Source organism: Colobus angolensis, unplaced genomic scaffold, assembly GCF_000951035.1.
Source record: "Colobus angolensis palliatus isolate OR3802 unplaced genomic scaffold, Cang.pa_1.0 Scaffold83, whole genome shotgun sequence".
NCBI lineage: Eukaryota > Metazoa > Chordata > Mammalia > Primates > Cercopithecidae > Colobus > Colobus angolensis.
In genome coordinates this window covers 4,491,583-4,509,184 of record NW_012122154.1, presented here as the reverse complement: position 1 = coordinate 4,509,184, position 17,602 = coordinate 4,491,583, and the positions used below count along the sequence as shown (strand labels likewise).

At 51.8% G+C, this 17,602-nt stretch overlaps 1 protein-coding gene across 1 annotated transcript in view; it reads right to left on the bottom strand.

Moving 5' to 3' along the window:
* The window catches only part of PLXDC1 (plexin domain containing 1), an 85,757-nt gene that overhangs the window by 32,836 nt on the left and 35,319 nt on the right, over positions 1–17,602 (bottom strand). Inside the window, exons 2-6 of the mRNA XM_011929927.1 lie at positions 8,719–8,862; positions 8,395–8,464; positions 7,609–7,731; positions 6,899–7,017; positions 5,082–5,181 (exon numbers count right to left, since the gene is read on the bottom strand). Coding sequence (XP_011785317.1) covers positions 5,082–5,181; positions 6,899–7,017; positions 7,609–7,731; positions 8,395–8,464; positions 8,719–8,862 — 556 coding nt within the window. The remainder of the gene's footprint in view (positions 1–5,081; positions 5,182–6,898; positions 7,018–7,608; positions 7,732–8,394; positions 8,465–8,718; positions 8,863–17,602) is intronic.

Genomic DNA, 17,602 nt, shown 5'->3' with positions numbered 1-17,602 from the left:
TCAGATCTGACGGTGACAAGGAGGAACCGGAGACAGAGGGAAGGAGGATGAGGCGGGACCTGCTGGCAGTGTCGGGGGGTCAGGTGCTGGCTTTCAACTGGCAGGTAGACCCAACACCTCAGCACACAGCACCTGGAGTCAGACTCCAACAGCTCCCACCACCAAGATTTCCTCCTGATCTCGCAGAGCAGACATAGCCTCCCTGCTGTTTCAGGTGGGCTGTGCTTCCCCGCCCCTCTTCACCACACATCTCTCTGGTTTGCTCTAAAGGAGCTTCTCATTCCAGAATCACAGAAGAGCCTCAGAGGCAGATGCTACCAGGGATCTGAGCCCCTCTAATTCACCCTCATTCCACAGCTTGATCAGGCACATGTTTCCTGAGACTCTGCCCCGAAGAAGCCCTGTGAGGGAGGCGCGGATGAAACGGACACGTCCCTGCCCCCAGGTGGGCTGAGTAATGTACACGGGATGCGGGATAGGGAAGGAAATAAGACACAGACACCAAGAACAGTCCCAAGAAGCAGTCTGGGGAGTTTGCGCACAGGGCTGTGGGTGTTTGGGGGAGCTGAGGAGGAAAAGATTCCTCTGGGTGGAACGGCGTTGGGTCAGTCTAAGAAAGACTCAGTGGTGGACTCCAGGATTTAAATGGAGAAGATCTGGACTTGAATTCTTCCTTTCATAGCTGTGTGACCACGGATACGTCACTCTGCCTCTCTGAACATCTGTGTCCTCATTTAGAAAGGGACAAATGTACAAACTCACAATGTTTAGGGGAAGATCCAAGACACTGTCCTGCTCAGTGCCTGGGAAAGAGGATTATAATCAGAGTAGTAGGCAGATGCTAACACGCCCCCAAAGAGCCTCTACGGTTGCTGCCTGGTATCCACGTCCAGGTACAATCCAGTCCCTGAATGTAGACTGGATCTGTGATTTGCTTCTAGCCAGCAGAATATGGCAAGAAAAAAAAAAAGAGAGAGAGAGAGGATGTTACTTCTAAAATTAAGTTATAAAAAGACCCTGGTTTGCATCTTCCTTGCCCTCTGCTGCTGTCTCGCTTGCCTATTCTGATGGTAGCCAGCTGCCGCATCATGGGGAAGTTTACCAGGCAAGGAGCCAAACAAGGCCTCCTTGGGGAACTGAATCCTGAATCCTGCATCTTGAATCCTGAATCCTGCCAAACCACATGAAAGTTCTGAAGCAGGTCCCAACCCTCCCCACCTGCCACCCTATCATGGGGATAACTGTGACCCTGGCTAACACTTTTTTTTTTCTTTTTTTTTGAGACAGAGTTTCACTCTTTCACCCAGTGAAATGGTGAGTCAGTGGTGTGAGGAGTGAAATGGTGCGATCTAGGCTCACTGCAAGCTCCGCCCCTCGGGTTCATGCAATTTTCCTGCCTCAGCCTCCCGAGTAACTGGGATTATAGGTGCCCGTCACCACACCCAGCTAATTTTTTTTTTTTTTTTTTTTTTTTTTGAGACGGAGTCTCGCTCTGTCACCCAGGCTGGAGTGCAGTGGTGCGATCTCAGCTCACTGCAAGCTCCACCTCCCGGGTTCACGCCATTCTCCTGCCTCAGCCTCCCAAGTAGATGGGACTACAGGCACCCGCCACCACACCTGGCTAATTTTTTTTATTTTTTATATTTTATTTTTAGTAGAAATGGGGTCTCACCATGTTAGCCAGGATGGTCTCGATCTCCTGACCTGGTGATCTGCCCGCCTCAGCCTCCCAAAGTGCTGGGATTACATGTGTGAGCCACCACGCCCAGCCCACACCCAGCTAATTTTTGTATTTTTAGTAAAGATGGGGTTTCATTATGTTGGCAGGCTGGTCTCAAATTCCTGACCTCAGGAGATCCACCTGCCTTGGCCTCCCAAAGTACCGAGATTACAGGTATGAGCCACTGCACCTGGCTGCTGGCTAACACTTCAATCACAGTCTGTCAAAATTGTAAATGCCCCTGCCCTTTGACCTAATGATTGAACTACTGAGAATATAGTGTATGGAAATACACAGGGGCATGAAAGTACCTACTGTATTATTTGTTATAGCCCAAGATTAAAAACAACTGAAAGTCTACCCCCAGGGGGCAGGTTAAATTAAAGTCCATCCGTGGAATGGACTATCACGCAGCCATTAAAGAGAAGAATGCAGCAGCTCACTGTGTGCTGAGACAGAACAGCGGGCAGGATGTACTCTGTTCAAGTGCAGAACCACAGACATCGTATGCTATCAAATACACACATACACACACACACACACACACACTTACCTGAAGGCTTGCAGCTCTGGAGATAACCCAGAACCCTGGTTTCCCCTCCCTTTGCCTCCAGGGAGGGAAAATGAGAGACGGAAAACAGAGACAGAGTTCAGGGGCAGGTGAAAAACCTAATCTCTGTACATCCTTTTATATCTTTTGCATTTCAGACTAGATACATTCATTCATGAAAAAATATAATTTTATAAATGAAGATAAAGAAATGCATTAGTAAATAGGCTAGGCGCCGTGACCCAGGCCAGAAATCCCAGCACATTGGGAGGCTTGCAGGTGAGGTTAACTTGCGCTCAGGAGTCTGAGACCACCCCAGGCAACATAGGAAAACCCTGTCCATCTCTACAAACAAAATGTAAAGATTAGCTGGGCATGGTGTCATGTGCCTGTGGCCCCAGTTTCTTGGGAGGCTGAGGTGGGAGGATGGCTTGAGCCCAAGTGTTCGAGGCTGCAGTGAGCTACCATGATGGACACTGCGCTCCAGCCTGAGACCCTGTCTCTAATAATAACAATAATGGCTGGTAATTCATGGCTGGGCATGGTGGCTGACTCCTGTAATCCCAGCACTTTGGGAGACCGAGGCAAGCAGATCACCTGAGGTCAGAAGTTTGAGACCAGCCTGGACGATGTGGTGAAACCCTGTCTTTACTAAAAATACAAAAATTAGCCACGCGTGGTGGCAGGCGCCTGTAAACCCAGCTACTCAGGAGGCTGAGGCAGGAGAATCACTTGAACGCAGGAGGCAAAGGTTGTAGTGAGCCAAGATTGCGTCACTGCACTGCCTGGGCAACAGAGCGAGACTCCATCTCAAAAAATAGAATAGTAATTCATGGAAATGGCAAAAATCTCAAAGAGGGATGCGCAAACGAGTAAAGGTGGAAACTCTGCACCACTACAGCATGCGACTTTTTGTCCCTGGTCACAAAAGCTGCATGAAAGTACAAAATTACTGTGGTGGCAGCATCTAACCTGCGACACCCGCATGAGGACTCCGCTTGTTTCAAGTCCTGCACTGTTCGCTACAGAACCAGGTGTCCTGCTGGATTATAAAATACTGAATTATAAAGTTTACCACAGTAAGATATTCGTATACAGGACTCACAGCCTGATGTGCCAGACATCGGGCCCAACACTTTACATACACTATCGCCTGCGTGTTTGCAGCAGCTGTAGGGGCAAAGTATCACTCTTATCCCCATTTTACAGATAAAGAAATAAACGCAGAGTGGTTAAGTGACTCACCAGAGGTCAGATGCTTGTGGAAAGTGTGGACTCCAGCTCAGGCTTCCAGTTCCTGAGCTGAGCCCCTAACACTCCGCTAAACTTTGCATATAGAAGGTACTGGGTAAAGACTTTTAACTAAGCCCTGGTCCTTTCCTTCAGATTAAAAAAAAAAATAGATTAAAGGCCCCATTATTCCTCAACCCTCAAATTTCTGTTAAAGACAGAGGCTTGGCTGGGCAGGGTGGCTCACGTCTGTAATCCCAGCACTTTGGGAGGCCAAGATGGGAGGATCGTGTGAGTTCAGGAGTTTGAGACAAGCCTGGGAAACATATCAAGACCCCATCTCTACAAAAAATAACAAAATTAGCCAAGCATGGTGGCATGTGCCTATGGTCCCAGCTACTTGGGAGGCTGAGGTGGGAGGATAACTTGAACCTGGGAGGTGGAGGCTGCAGTGAGTTGAAATTGCACTACTGCATTCATCCTGAATGACAGAGCAAGACTTTGTTTCAAAAAAAAAAGGCTGTGCTCAGATGCGGAATGCCTCAAGGGCAGATGCCCTTCCTCTTCACTGTATCTCAACAGCGCCTGGAACATAGTGGCCCAGTGTGTAAGTAGGAACTCAGAACACGAGTACTGGAATTGAACAGAAATAGGCAACGATGTCTCCCCCGGGAAGCCCTGATTTCACAGAACGGTGGTACCTTGCCCCTCTACAGGAAGGTGACTTGGTGGCTCCCAAGGGTGTCCTTCCATCCAGCCTGGCATGGCGAGAGTGGAGTTGAGAATGCCCCCAGACCCCATCAAGGCCCAGGTGGGGTGGGAAGGGCAGACAAAGGCTCCTCCCCAGACCTCCCAGGGTCCTACATGGCAGAACTTGTGCATATGGCTCAGCAGAAGAGGTCAGGTTAAAAAGTCTCTGAGTCAAGGGTCTAGAAGGAGCAGCAGTGGATGGGATGCTTGCCACCTCCCCAGGAGTACAAATCCAAGACCCCTGTAAGCTTGCAGTGGGGGTCGACAGCAGGGGCAGGGGAGAAAGAGCTATGATCTCCAAAAATGTCAGCACTGGAAGATGGCCTGGGAGGGAGAAGCACTCCTTCAGCTACTCCCCCATTTTGTAGATGAGGCAACTGAGGCTAGAAAGATGATGTGGTTTGCTGAAGGACAGGGAGGTCACGGCGTGGCCGAGGCTGGATTCCTGTCTCCTGGCATCCTATGATACTCCTTTTATCACCTGGAGTGGGAAGGCCACGATGGTTGTGTTCTGGGAGGACTCAAAGTCTCTACTAGGGCATCTTTGGAGGTTTTCTACATGGAACAGGGGCTAAGTGGAAGGGCTGTGGCTCCCTTTCCCCTCAACCACCAGAGCAGTGCCTCCCATTGGAGATTTTGCTGGAGAAGATGGTCCCTCTGCTATAACAAAAGAAAGCTGGAAGTCACTAGGCCTCTTTTCCTCCTTGGTTTCCCTGTCAGCTCTCTGCCCCTTGTCTACTCCCTGCCACTGCCATCCCCCCAGCAGCTCAGGTTCAGTCTGAACGGAGTCCTACCCCCATCAAGGCCTCTGCGGGGTCTCTGGAGACTCACCTGGCACATCCGGGGATGGATTGAGAATCATGAAGGCGTCCGATAGGCCGGTTTTGACAGGATGCTGGGAGGAGCTGATTTCCGGGACAGACATAGGGATCTGCGGCAGGGAGAAGAGGGTCCGTCCACCTCCCAAACGCTCTGGGGCCCACCCAGCCCTCCCCTGTGAGCTCCAGACCCATCTTTCTGGATGGCACCACCTCCTGGAGGACTCCAAAACAATGGGAGCCCAGTTGGACCCCACCCAAATTCCAAGTCCTCTCCACACCCCCTCCAAGCACATTTTCTTCTTTCCTTGGTCTCGGTGAATGGCACTCTGTGCAGGCCAAAAACCTGGGACTCACCCTTTTCCCTTCCCTTTCTTTCATTTCTTCCCTTACCCATCTAATGCACCTGCAAATTCTGTTGCTTAACCTGCTAAGTGGCTCTCAAATCTGTCCGTTTCTTTCCATTTCCCCCCATCCTACTCTAAACTGCTGTCACCTTTCTCCTAAATTACTTCCCAGTATTCCCTCTAAGCCCCCAACAACCTGTTCTCCACTCTAAAGCCAGAGTGACCTTTCTCAAGGGCAAATCTGTGGTTCCCTTGCCCTGTCCCCTGCCCCTCACTACTCCCTTCCAGCCATGCTGCCTTCTTCTGTTTTTTTTTTTTTTTTTTTGAGATGGAGTCTCACTCTGTCGTCCAGGCTGGAGAGCAGTGGCACGATCACAGCTCACTGCAAGCTCCGCCTCCCGGGTTCAAGTCATTCTCCTGCCTCAGCCTCCTGAGTAGCTGGGACTACAGGCACCTGCCACCACGGCTGGCTAATTTTTTGTATTTTTAGTAGAGATGGAGTTTCACCATATTAACCAGCATGGTCTCGATCTCCTGATCCGCCAGCCTCGGCCTCCCAAAGTGCTGGGATTACAGGTGTGAGTCAACGCACCCGGCTATTTTTTTTTTTTTTTAAATAGAGGTGGGTGTCTCGCTATGTTCCCCAGGCTGGTCTTGAATTTCTGGGTTAAACCAATCCTCCCACCTCAGTCTCCCAAAGCACTGGGATTATAGTAATGAGCCACCACACTGGCTCACCATGCTGCCTTTTTTTTTTTTTTTGAGACAGAGTCTCACTCTGTTGCCCAGGCTGGAGTGCAGTGGCACGATCTTGGCTCACTGCAACCTCCAACTCCTGGGTTCAAGCGATTCTCCTGCCTCAGCCTCCTGAGTAGCTGAGATTACAGGTGCCTGCCACCACACCTGGCTAAATTTTTTTAATTTTAGTACAGATGGGGTTTCATCATGTTGGCCAGGCTGGTCTTGAACTCCTGAGCTCAGATGATCCACCTGCCTCAGCCTCCCAAAGTGCTGGGATTATGGGCATGAGCCACCGCACCTGGCCCATGCTGCCTTCTTTCAGTGCTTTGTGCCAGCCATGCCCTGTCCTGCCTCAGGACCTTTGCATGTGCTGTTTTCTCTCCTGGAACATACTTCATTCTCCTCTTTGCTTCCTGAACTCATATTTATCCTTCAGATTTCAACTCTTTTCCTCAGCAAAGCCTCCCCTGGCCTCTGTCAAGGTTAAGAGGTGTGTGAAAGGCTCAGCTAGCACCAGGCACCTCTACTTGTCACAGTGGTGATTCTACATTTGTCCCTGTAATTATTGTCCATCTCCGCAACCAGACTTACAGCTCCAAAAGGGTAGGACCCGCAACCATCTTGTTAACTGCTGTATTCCCAGCAGCAAGTCCCATGCCTGGCACATCGTGAATTCTCTAAATATTTACTGAATGAAGAAAGGCTCCAAGACCCAGCTATCTCTGCAACTGGGCCTACTCACCTCTTTATAGCCGAAGACAATGCGGCCGTCACGGTGCAGAGCTGCCTGGAAGGTGAAACTGCCCCTGTCTTCCCAGCCTTGGAGATAGACATGGTCCCACTGAACCACAAAGACTGTCCCTAGGGAGAAGAACAGAGACCCGGCTGGACAGGAGATCGTGCAAGGAGCAGGGCCCTACAGAAATGCCAGCCGGAGGGTGATGGCCACAGGTTGGGATGATGGGGAAGTTTGCAAATTTAAGGAGGCGGGAGCTGGGCAGCTCACTAAAGCAGCCTGGCTTCCAAGCAGCAGAGAAGCCAGAAGATCCCGCTTCAGCCCCAGATACTGTACTTGATCATCTCTTTCCCTTTCCTTCCTGGGAGTCTATTCTGACTCCTTGAGATAAAAGAAGGAGGAATGTCTGTTCTTCTGGGTTCAGATGGGGTTCAAGGAACATCCTGGTGAAAATAAGAAACAACAAAGGCCCCTGACATTTATTTCACCTCGACTAAGAGCCAAGCACCGTCGTTTCGTTATCTCATCAGATTCTTCTGGCTGGCAGGCATTTTTGTCCCCATCTGACAGGTGAGGAAACTGAGCAGAGAAAGGTAGGTGGCCGCCTGGCTGTGGAACTGTGGGACTCTTGCCCTCTCTAGGCCCTGTGCTCCTCTAGAGGGCTGGACAAGGGATCCCTGGAGCTGGGTGACTTAAATTCTGAGATCCGGTCTCACCATTGTCAAAGTACACAACTGTGGAGTCGTCGGAGTAGCCAGGGTTGAAGTTGGCCATCAGGGGCGCCACATACTGAGTAGCTGTGAGCATCCGATGGATCACATCCCCCATGAAGATGAAGCCTAGGGTGGGAGACGTGCAGAGGAGTCACCAGAAATGGCCCAGAGGGGTCGCTTTGGGGGCCTTTTCCCCAAGGGCAAGAAGGGCAGCGCAGGCGGAGCTGGAAGTGAGCCTGAGATCTCTGTCGCCCATCCCCATCTGGCGGGCTCTGGGTCTGATGTGTATGGAGCCGAAGGGCCCTGGACAGGAGAAGGTCCTCCCTGTTCCTTCAGTGGGACACAGACTATAGGGTGAGGGGGCAGGAAGAGGAGGGGACTCGCAGCTTTTCCCATCCCTGGGGAAGTGGGATGTGGAACTGAAGTGCAGGGATTAAAGACAGAAGCCTCTTATCCATAGGGAGCCTGGCCCCAGAAGCCCAAGCTCTCAGAGGGGTCTCCCTCTCCCTCTTAGTCAGTGACTCCGGGTCACAGGGCTGTCCACACTGACTCATGCTGGCCCAAGGAGACACACACACGCACGCACATGAGCAGGTCAGTTGATGCAAGGGGGATACTCTGACATCCACTGACCCCCGCTCCTGAGAATCAGGCTCCTGTTAGAACCGAATGTGCATTCCTCCCATTTCATCTACACAACCCTGTCTCCAGTTTGCCACCCCTGGGAGGGCCCCTGAGTTCGGGTTGAGGTCTCCAAACCCTCCCTGGGGCCCCACGATGTGGCCTTACCTCCAGTTGCTATGGTGATCTGCCGCAGAAGATGCCCGTAGAAAGCGAAATCAAAGGACAAGACCACTCTCTGCAGGGGATGGGAGAAAGTCAGCATGCCCTGGGCACCCACACTGCCTCATGCTTGTTTGGACAGAGTGGGGAGAAGGCATGCCCAGGGCCACTACTGGGCACCCCAACTCTGGCAAAGTCCCATGGGAATCCCTGGAAGGTACCTCCCAGGTCACAGACCTCAGGCCACAGCCATGCCCACTGACCAGGCAGGGTGGGTTGGCCCCCAGCCTCCCAGCCCAGGGAAGCACGGCTGGGGACTGGGGCACTCACCGAAGCCTGCCGGTGGGTGTTGGAGAGTATTGTGTGGATCTTCACTTGGCTCCGGTTGGCCTCGGCCACATCTACCCACAGTTCCCGGCTGCGGGGCTCACTGGGGCCATAGAGACGGGACACATAATAACTGTGGTTGTCTTCCTGCCAGCACCAAAGATAAAGCGCACAGGAGGTGTGAGTAGTCAGCATTCCAGGAATCACTCTCTGCCCTTCCTCACTCAGACTTCTGGGTACAGGAAGTCACCACCCTCCCAGGGCGCTGGACCTGTGGCCCTGAGGGCTGGTTTAGGCCTAGGACCCCCTGGGTTCCCCCTTGGCCCCAGACAGCTCACTAGCTGGCCCCTAGCAGTGCCCCAACAGGCCTGGCCACAGCCAAATCCATACCTGCTGCACTCATGCTCAACCCTCCTGTTCCCAGACAAGCCAGGAGGCTGGCAGCCCCTGAATCTCTTCAGACCATGACCAAGGCTGAACTTGGCTTGGGGCATGAGGGAGGAACAGACAGGATGGCCCCAAACCGGTCCCTTGTTTTCAGGGAACTCCCAGGCCAAGGGAGACTCATAGTCCCTGCCCTGGAAGAATACCCTATTTAATGGAAAAGAAAAATCTGAGCTGGACATGGTGACTCACGCCTGTAATCCCAGCACTTTGGAAGGCCAAGACGGGCTGATCACTGGAGGTCAGGAGTTCGAGACCAGCTTGGCCAACACGCTGAAACCTTGTCTTTACTAAATATACAAACATTAGTCTGGCCTGATGGCACACGCCTGTAATCCCAGCTACTCGAGAGGCTGAAGCACAAGAATCACTTGAACCCAGGAGGCGGAGCTTGTAGTGAGCTGAGATCGCACCACTGCAGTCCAGCCTGGGCGACAGAGTGAGACTCTGTCTCAAAAAAAAGAGAAAAATCTGGATCTTAGAAGGCACCAGTCTAAAGGAGGAGGCTGCCTGCCTCTTCATCCTGGGGAGTTGCCAGTCTGGAATGGGACTTGTATAAACAGAGGAGCCGACACAGACCCTCAAGCAGAGCTGATACAGAACCCAGAGCCCACACAGCATCACCAGAGGGGTGGGAAGGGGAGAGAAGCAGCAAGGATTCCTTCCAGGCATACCTCTGAGCCTTTGCTGTGTTCCTGGTGGAGATAAAATAAAGAAGCCAGAACGCTGTGGGCTGGGGGTTCATTCTGCAAAGCTCTCCTGCAGAGGAGCACTTGGGCCAGGGTTTAAAGGAGGCCAGAGAAATGGTTGGCGGAAAGACTTAAGAGCCAGAGAGGGGTGATGTGGAAGCACTTCCTGGAGCTGGCCCAAGAGCGCCAGCCGCAGGAGGAAGGTGGGCAGGGCAGGCAGGTTCCCTCGGCAGCCACCGCCACAGAGATAGGGGTGCGGACCGGTGAGGAGCCCTGGGTCATTCATCAGGCTGCCCAGTGGTGGTGGTGGCAGACACAGCAGAGCAAACGACATTCTCCCTGCCAGGCTGCCAGCTGCCCAGCCGGCCCTTGCCCTGGGCCCAGCATGAGTGGGGACAAGGGGTTCCTGCAATCCTCACCTGCCAGAAGGCACTCTGCTCTTACGACAAGTGACACACGCTGGGGACCTGGGGTCGGGGCAGGCCGGGGCAAGAGGAGCAGATAAAGCACGGTTGGTTAGTGTTGGGGGCTATTCCCTCTGCCACAGCCCTCCCTTCCTGCCTCCAGACAGCCCATGCCTCCACCCATCCTCAGCGGGGCAGTCAAACCAATCAAAAACACCTCTCTGTTCACTGGCTATCCAGGGCTCCCTCAAGACACTGTCCTCAAGACAAAAACCAAAGCTCTTAGGCTGGCGTGCAAGATCCCACCATGAGCCAGCCCCAGCCTCTCTCTAGCTCCTTCTCTCTCCTCTCACCACCTCTTGCATCCTTGTGCACCCACCCCTGCAGACCAGACTCCCCTGACGGCCTCAAGCCATCAGTGATCACTCGTGCCATTGCCCACGCTGGTCCTCCTGTCTGGAATGGCTGCCCTTGCCTTCTCCCTTTGGCAGATTCCTGGTCATTCAACACTCAGCTTAAACTCTCCCTTCTTTTATTTTTGAGACAGAGTCTCATTCTGTCGCCCAAGCTGGAGTGCAATGGCATTACCTCAGCTCACCGCAACCTCCACCTTCCGAGTTCAAGAGATGCTCATGCCTCAGCCTCCCAAGTAGCTGGGATGACAGGCACACGCCACCATGCCCGGCTAATTTTTGTATTTTTAGTGGAGACGGGGTTTTACCATGTTGGCCAGGCTGGTCTCGAACTCCTGACCTCAGGTGATCCACCCACCTCAGCCTCCCAAAGTGCTGGGATTACAGGTATGAGCCACCGCGCCTGGCCAAACCCTGCCTTCTTATCGGTCTTCCACCTCTACCTCCCCAATGACCTCCACCCCATGGAAGTGGCCTCCACCATCCCTTATTTCAGGGTGTCCTCAAGGGGTGACTCGTGTACTATTTGCAAGAGTCACATGGGGCCACTCTTGTTGGATTTCTGGTTTTACTCATAAAGCCACCTGGTAGGGGTATGCCCTGATGCCATGGCCTCTGGGGTGAGGGCCAAGGATGCTGCTTCCCATTGCTGCCACAGCCACCAGCCCTGGAGTCTCGGGAGGGTACCCAAAGGGGGATGCACTGCTCTCCAGCTCTGCCCACAGGCACTGAAGCCACTGCTCCTGCCCAGAGCTCTTGGCCTCCCTCGGGAAAGCAGCTCCCTCTCTTTCTGCCCCTTTCCCCACCCTCCAGGAGACCTAATGCTTCATCTTTTTCCTTGGTTTCTGTCTCTCCTATCTCCACCCATCTCTGCTGGAGACCCCTATCTCCATTTAAAACAAAAAAAATCACCCATCAAAAAAACAAAGTTCCGTGCATAGCAATCTGTGCAGAGAGAACTGCACAAAGGAAGAGTCCAATGGCCGCCTCCCAGCCTGCTTCCTGGATTCACTGGTGAGCAGTTTTTATTCCACTTCCAAGCAAAAAAAATATAAGGGGCCCTGCCCAACACTGTACATCTGATAGTCTGCAGGACTCCAACTCTGCAGCTGGTTATGGTTCTCCTGGCACCACCTGCCACGGCCATAGCTACAACTCGCCCTCTTCCCCCGAATTCAAACAAAAAAGTGGTTTATATTAAGAGACATCAGTTAGCTTAAAATTTTGCCTGAAGAAAGGAAACCAATTTAGATGCTATTCAGCCATCTTTTTTTATTATTTTTATTTATTTATTTATTTATTTATTTGAGATGGATTCTCACTCTGTTGCCCAGGCTGGAGTGCAATGCCCAGCCCATTATTTAAATGTCTGTTTGCCCCTGAACTACGAGCCCCTGATGGGCAGGGATGGGCAAAGTCACCTCTGTGCCTATATGGCTCAAGGTCCCTCACTTCCTCCGTGCTTAGGAAGTGTTGCTGGAGGTGGGGGTGGGGGGACCAGTGCTTTGCAACGTGTTAAAATTGGGGAAATAAACTTGCCTCCCTAAATCCTGGGCTATCTTATGATCTGTTGGTGAGGGGAAAACGAGTGGCCCACCTTAACACAGCCAGCAGCAGATAGCCCTTCCATCCTTTTGCATGCTGTAGTGGGTTTCAACTGTGTTACCCAAAACGATATGTTCAAGTGTGCACCTCTGGTACCTATGAATGTGACCTTATTTGGAAATAGTCTTTACAGATGAATCGAGTCAAGATGAAGGCAGACCGGATTAGGGTGGGCCCTAAATCCAATGACCGGTGTCTTTTTGTAAACGAAGAGGGAGATGTGGATACAGAGACACAGAGGAGATATAGGGAGGATCCCTGTCGCAGTGAAGGCAGAGATTGGAGTGACGCTGTTTACAAACCAAGCACACCAAGGATTTCCAGGAGATCCAGAAGCTAGGACAAGACAAGCAAAGATCCTTTCCCGGGGCCTTGAGAGGGAGCGTGGCCCTGCTGACACCTTGATTTCAGACTTCTGGCCTCCAGAACTGCAAGTGAATAAATTCCTGTTGTTTTCAGCTACCAAAATTGTGGTAATTTGTTCTGGCAGCCCCAGGAAACGAATATCCGTGCCACAGATGTGTGTTACCGTGGCCCAGTTGGGACAACCTGAAGTTGTTTTCCCTGTTCCACGTCATCCCCTTGCTTAGGCCATTCTGTGGCTTCCCAGTTGCACTCAGAACAAAGGTCACACCCCTTCCACCATTCCCTTCTCTTCCTTACTAACAGAACATTGATTTTGGATTGAGCAAAGTGGTTCATGCCCGTAATCCCAGCACTTCCAGAGGCCAAGGCTGGAGGATCACTTGAGGTCAGAAGTTCAAGACCAGCCTGGGCAACATAGTGAGACCCTGTCTCCACAAAAAATACAATAAAATAAAACAATTAACTGGGCATGGCTGTGCATGCCTATATTCACAGCAACTCAGGAGGCTGAGGCAGGAGGATCCCTTGAGCCCAGGAAGTCGAGGCTGCGGGGAGCTGTGATTGGGCCACTGCACTCAGCCTGAATGACACGGTGAGATTCTGTCTCAAAAAAAAATTGATTCTGTAGCAACCAGCAATGTAGCCACCTAATAAACCTCATTCCCTGGATGTCAAGGATTACCATGTGACACAGGCTGGCTCGTGATGTCAGCTGAAGGTTCTAGTGGAGCCTTTTGAAAGAGGTCAAATTTGACTGCTTGTCCCTCTTATCTTTGCCCTTCTTCTTCCTGCCTGGAATGCAGACATGGTGGCTGGAGTTCCAGCAGCCATCTTGTGAGTGTAAGGACAACAGCCACACCCTAAGGATGTTGAAGTGGAGAACTAGATGGAGCCTCGGTCCCTGATGACATGCTGGAGGGCTGCTCCTTAAATCCCTGGATTTAGCTCTCTGTTACACGGAAACACAAATCCTTCCCCATGTGTGGTGGTCTGGCCCCGACTCAACACTTCCTTCTCTCCCCTGCTTTCTTGTTCTGGGAATCAGCATGCAGTTGTCTGCCTCAGGACCTTGGTGCTGCCTGTGCCTCAAAATTTCTTCCCCTTCCCTGTTCAGGAGCTGACCCTTCCTCACCCATCCAGCCTCAGCTCAGGAGTCACTTCCTCGAGAAATCTTCTCTGATTCCCTGTTGCATTCCCATCACACCCTGTGCTTCTTTCTCCTGGTGTTTTGCACACTTGTGACAATTTATTTGGATTTTATACACATCTTCACGTCTGCCTTTCCTGTAAGATCATAAGACCTCAAAAGTAAGGTCAGCCTTTATCTATCATATTTAAGCACAGAGTACGTGTTCGGTGGAGGATTTGTTGAGCAAAGAATGACCACGAAGTATAGCTGCCTGTTTCACGGGTACCGCTACATATTCTGAAGCCCAGGATAGGGTCATTTTACGAAACAAAGCAGGACAGCTGCAGATGCTAAACAGGTGCTCTCAGGTAAGTCTCAGAGTCAACTGAATACAGCTTCCACTGGGAACCTGAGCAGGCCAGTGTTTAAGACAGTTGCTTTGAGGCTCGGAGAAAGGTCTGGTTTCAATCAGCCTACTTCCTGGGCCCCGAACAGTGAGAGCTTTCCCCAAACCTCCAGGCGTCGGAAATGAGTGCCCGGGACAGAAGCCACACTCTGCAGTTGTGAAGCCCAAACAGATGCTGACGTGTCTCTTGCCACCTCAGCTAAGACTGCAAAGGGTGAGATTCCTTCGAATGCCTCTTCCTGGCCCGTTGCTCCAAGTTCTCTGCTTCAAAGCAAAAACAAGCGGTCTGATCCAAACTAGTGCTGCTCTACAGAGAAGCCAGGCCCTGTGTCACGTGCCTCAGCTCTGACACGTCGATGATCCTTGGACTCATTCTTGGAGTTCCCAATGATCCCTGCAATGGCACCTCTTAACTGACACGAAGCTTTCATCTATTCTGACTCAAGGAGAGTCAGAAATGAAAGGAGCTGCTGCCTCTAACTCCTAAGCTGATTCTCTCCAATGAGTCAGCAGATCCCAGGGAGGGCTAGAGCCTCGAAGCCTAACGATGCCCTACTCAGGCCAGCGAGGGTGAGGCCAAGCTCTGCTTCAGGCCTCAGAAGTGCCAAGTACAGCTGGCCTGCCACGGGAAGGACCGGCTCAAGGGCAATGCCGTGCAGAATCTGCTGCAGGTCCCAAACAGGCCCAACAGACTGCCCTCCTGGCACGCCTGACTTTTATTACTCCAGGACAGTGAAGCCAGGAGCCATATCTACTCAGCTCTGGCTGAGAGCGGCCACAGAGTGATGGGTGAGGCCAAAATGCACCCTGGAGGGAGGGGGTGACTTACAGTGGGATCACTCCTGGGCAGAGCCAAGCACAAAGCCTGCAGGGGAGCATCTGGGAGCATGGGAGGAAGGAGAAGGGAAGCTGGCATTTGCTGAGTGGTGATGGGAGAGTGCTGGGCACTTCATATTTGTTACTGCAGGGCAGCCCTAGGAGTTGAGCACTAATATTAGTCCCATTTCCTCAGTAGGGAAACTGAGACTAGAAATCATGTAACTAGGCCAGGCGTGGTGGCTCATGCCTGTAAGTCCAGCACTTTGGGAGGCTGAGACAGGGCAGATCACCCTGTCTCACCAAATAAAACATAAAAAGAAATAATGTAACTGTATGAAACCAGGTCAGTTCCACTCAAAGACGGTGACCTTTCCTCTATCCACTGTCTCTGAGATCTTAAAGCAACAGCCCTCCGGGAAGGTGACTTAGGCCACCTACCAGTCATTGGTTAAAATCTCAATCAGAAGGACTACTGTCTGGAGGTTGGAGCTCAGGGACGGTGGTGCATTCATCTCGCCCCCAGAACCTCCCTAGCGCAGGGCCTGGCACCCGGTATCTGGTGGGTGTTCAGCATCTGCCTGCCAAATGAGCTGGAAAACAAGGATTCTGCAGCCAGTGGTGTCAAGACTGTGCTGAGAATGTACAGTGTAGCTCTGACAAGGACAGTGTCCTCCCCCATCTCCAATGGCAGGTGACACAAAAGCCACTTGTGGAGGAACCAGCTGCCTCCTCTGGGAATCCAAGCCCATAGACAGCATTCCCAAACCTGGGACTTCCTGGACACACGAAGGTGTCTCTGGATTCCTCAATTTCTTCTCTGAGGAAGTGAAGCCAACACGGGAGATACCTTCGGGGGCAAGAAAGAGAAACCCAGGTTGAACCCAGGTTCAACACGAAGGACTTGTGTTAGACCACGCGTCTGAGAGCCTGGCAGCAGGGCAGCAGGCGTGGAACATGGGTGATCCTTGTGTCATCAGGGCGTTGTCCTAAGTGTGACTGCCTCCTGGTCCGAAGAGGGCTTCCTTGTCGGGTTCAAAAGGAGAAACCTCGCACCAAGAGTGGAATGCAAGATCTTCCCTTCAGTCTGATGTGGCCCCCGCCTATTACAGGGGCCAGGGCGTGCCAGATTGGTGTAAACCAGTCTACTTCCCCAGGAACTGGGGATCATGGCTCCACTAGAAATGGGGAATGGAAGTTGGGTGAGCAAAGGCCTAACATCAAGGTTGATGGGGAATGTGACTCAATGACCAAGACTAAGCTCTTTCAGTCTTTCTTCTCTGCCACTTTCAGTGTGGGCTTCATTGTAAGGCTAGGCACCTTGTAGTGACGGGATGGCTGACAGTGGCAACTAGCCCTGGCTCATGGAAGCAAGACAGGCACAGCACACATCTCCCCGACCACTGAATGAACACTTGTGCTTCAAGATGGCAGGGCCAACCTGGGTCCCCTGCCACCTCTGGACTAGGGAGCCCTAGATGCTAAACAGCTTCCACCTAGACTAAACACCAGCTGGGGGGTAGGGTTATGTAGGAACCCAAGATCCCATTCCTATTGTGCAAGGCTGTAAGGTAAAATATATGTTGAAAAGTCAACCCCAATGTCCACTTGCCATCTGAATCCAGCCAATGAACCAGTACTCTCAAAAGACAAGAAGCACTTTGGGAGGCGGAGGCAGAAACATCGCTTGAATCCAGGAGTTCAAGACCAGCTTGGGCAACACAGTGACATCCCCCAAGTCTACGGAAAAAATGCAAAAATTAGCTGGGCATGGTGGCATGCACCTGTAGTCCCAGCTACTTGTGAGGCTGGGGCAGGAGGATCGCCTGATCCCAGGAGATCAAAGCTGCAGTAAGCCATGATCGTGCCACTGCATTCCAGCCTGGGCAACAGAGCAAGACATTGTCACAAAACAAACAAAACCAAGAGACATGCCTTTTACTTTCCGGAAACAGAGCTGAGTAAAGGGTTTGATTGGCCAGCATCCTCCAATCTGTCCACATGCCCAGGGAGGTGCAACAATTCTGCCAACCACTCAGGCCTTGGGGAATGAAAAAGAAGAGTCTTCAGCTGGGGCACGGCTGCTCCACTGTACTGTTTGTCTCCATCCAGTTCTTTATGAGGCCAGAGTTTACCCAGGTTCCTCAAAGCTGAGCATCAGTGATGCAATTAAAGCTATTGCCACCTACCCCGGGTGTACTAGAACCAGCCCATTTAATCTAGAATTCCTTAATTCATTCCTTCCTTCCTTCCTTCCTTCCTTCCTTCCTTCCTTCCTTCCTTCCTTCTTTCCTCTCAGTCTCTCTCTTTCTTTTCATTTCTTCTTTTCTTTCTTTTCTTTTCTTTTCTTCTTTTTTGAGATGGAGTTTTGTTCTTGTCGCCCAGGCTGGAGTGCAATGGTGAGATCTCGGCTACTGCAACCTCTGCCTCCTGGGATCAAGTGATTCTCCTGCCTCACCCTCCAGAGTCTCTGGGATTACAGGTGCACGCCACCACGCCCGGCTAATTTTGTGTTTTTAATAGAGACAGGGGTTTTACCATGTTGGCCAGGCTGGTCTTGAACTCCTGACCTCAGGTGATCCACCCACCTTGGCCTCCCAAAATGCTGGGATTAC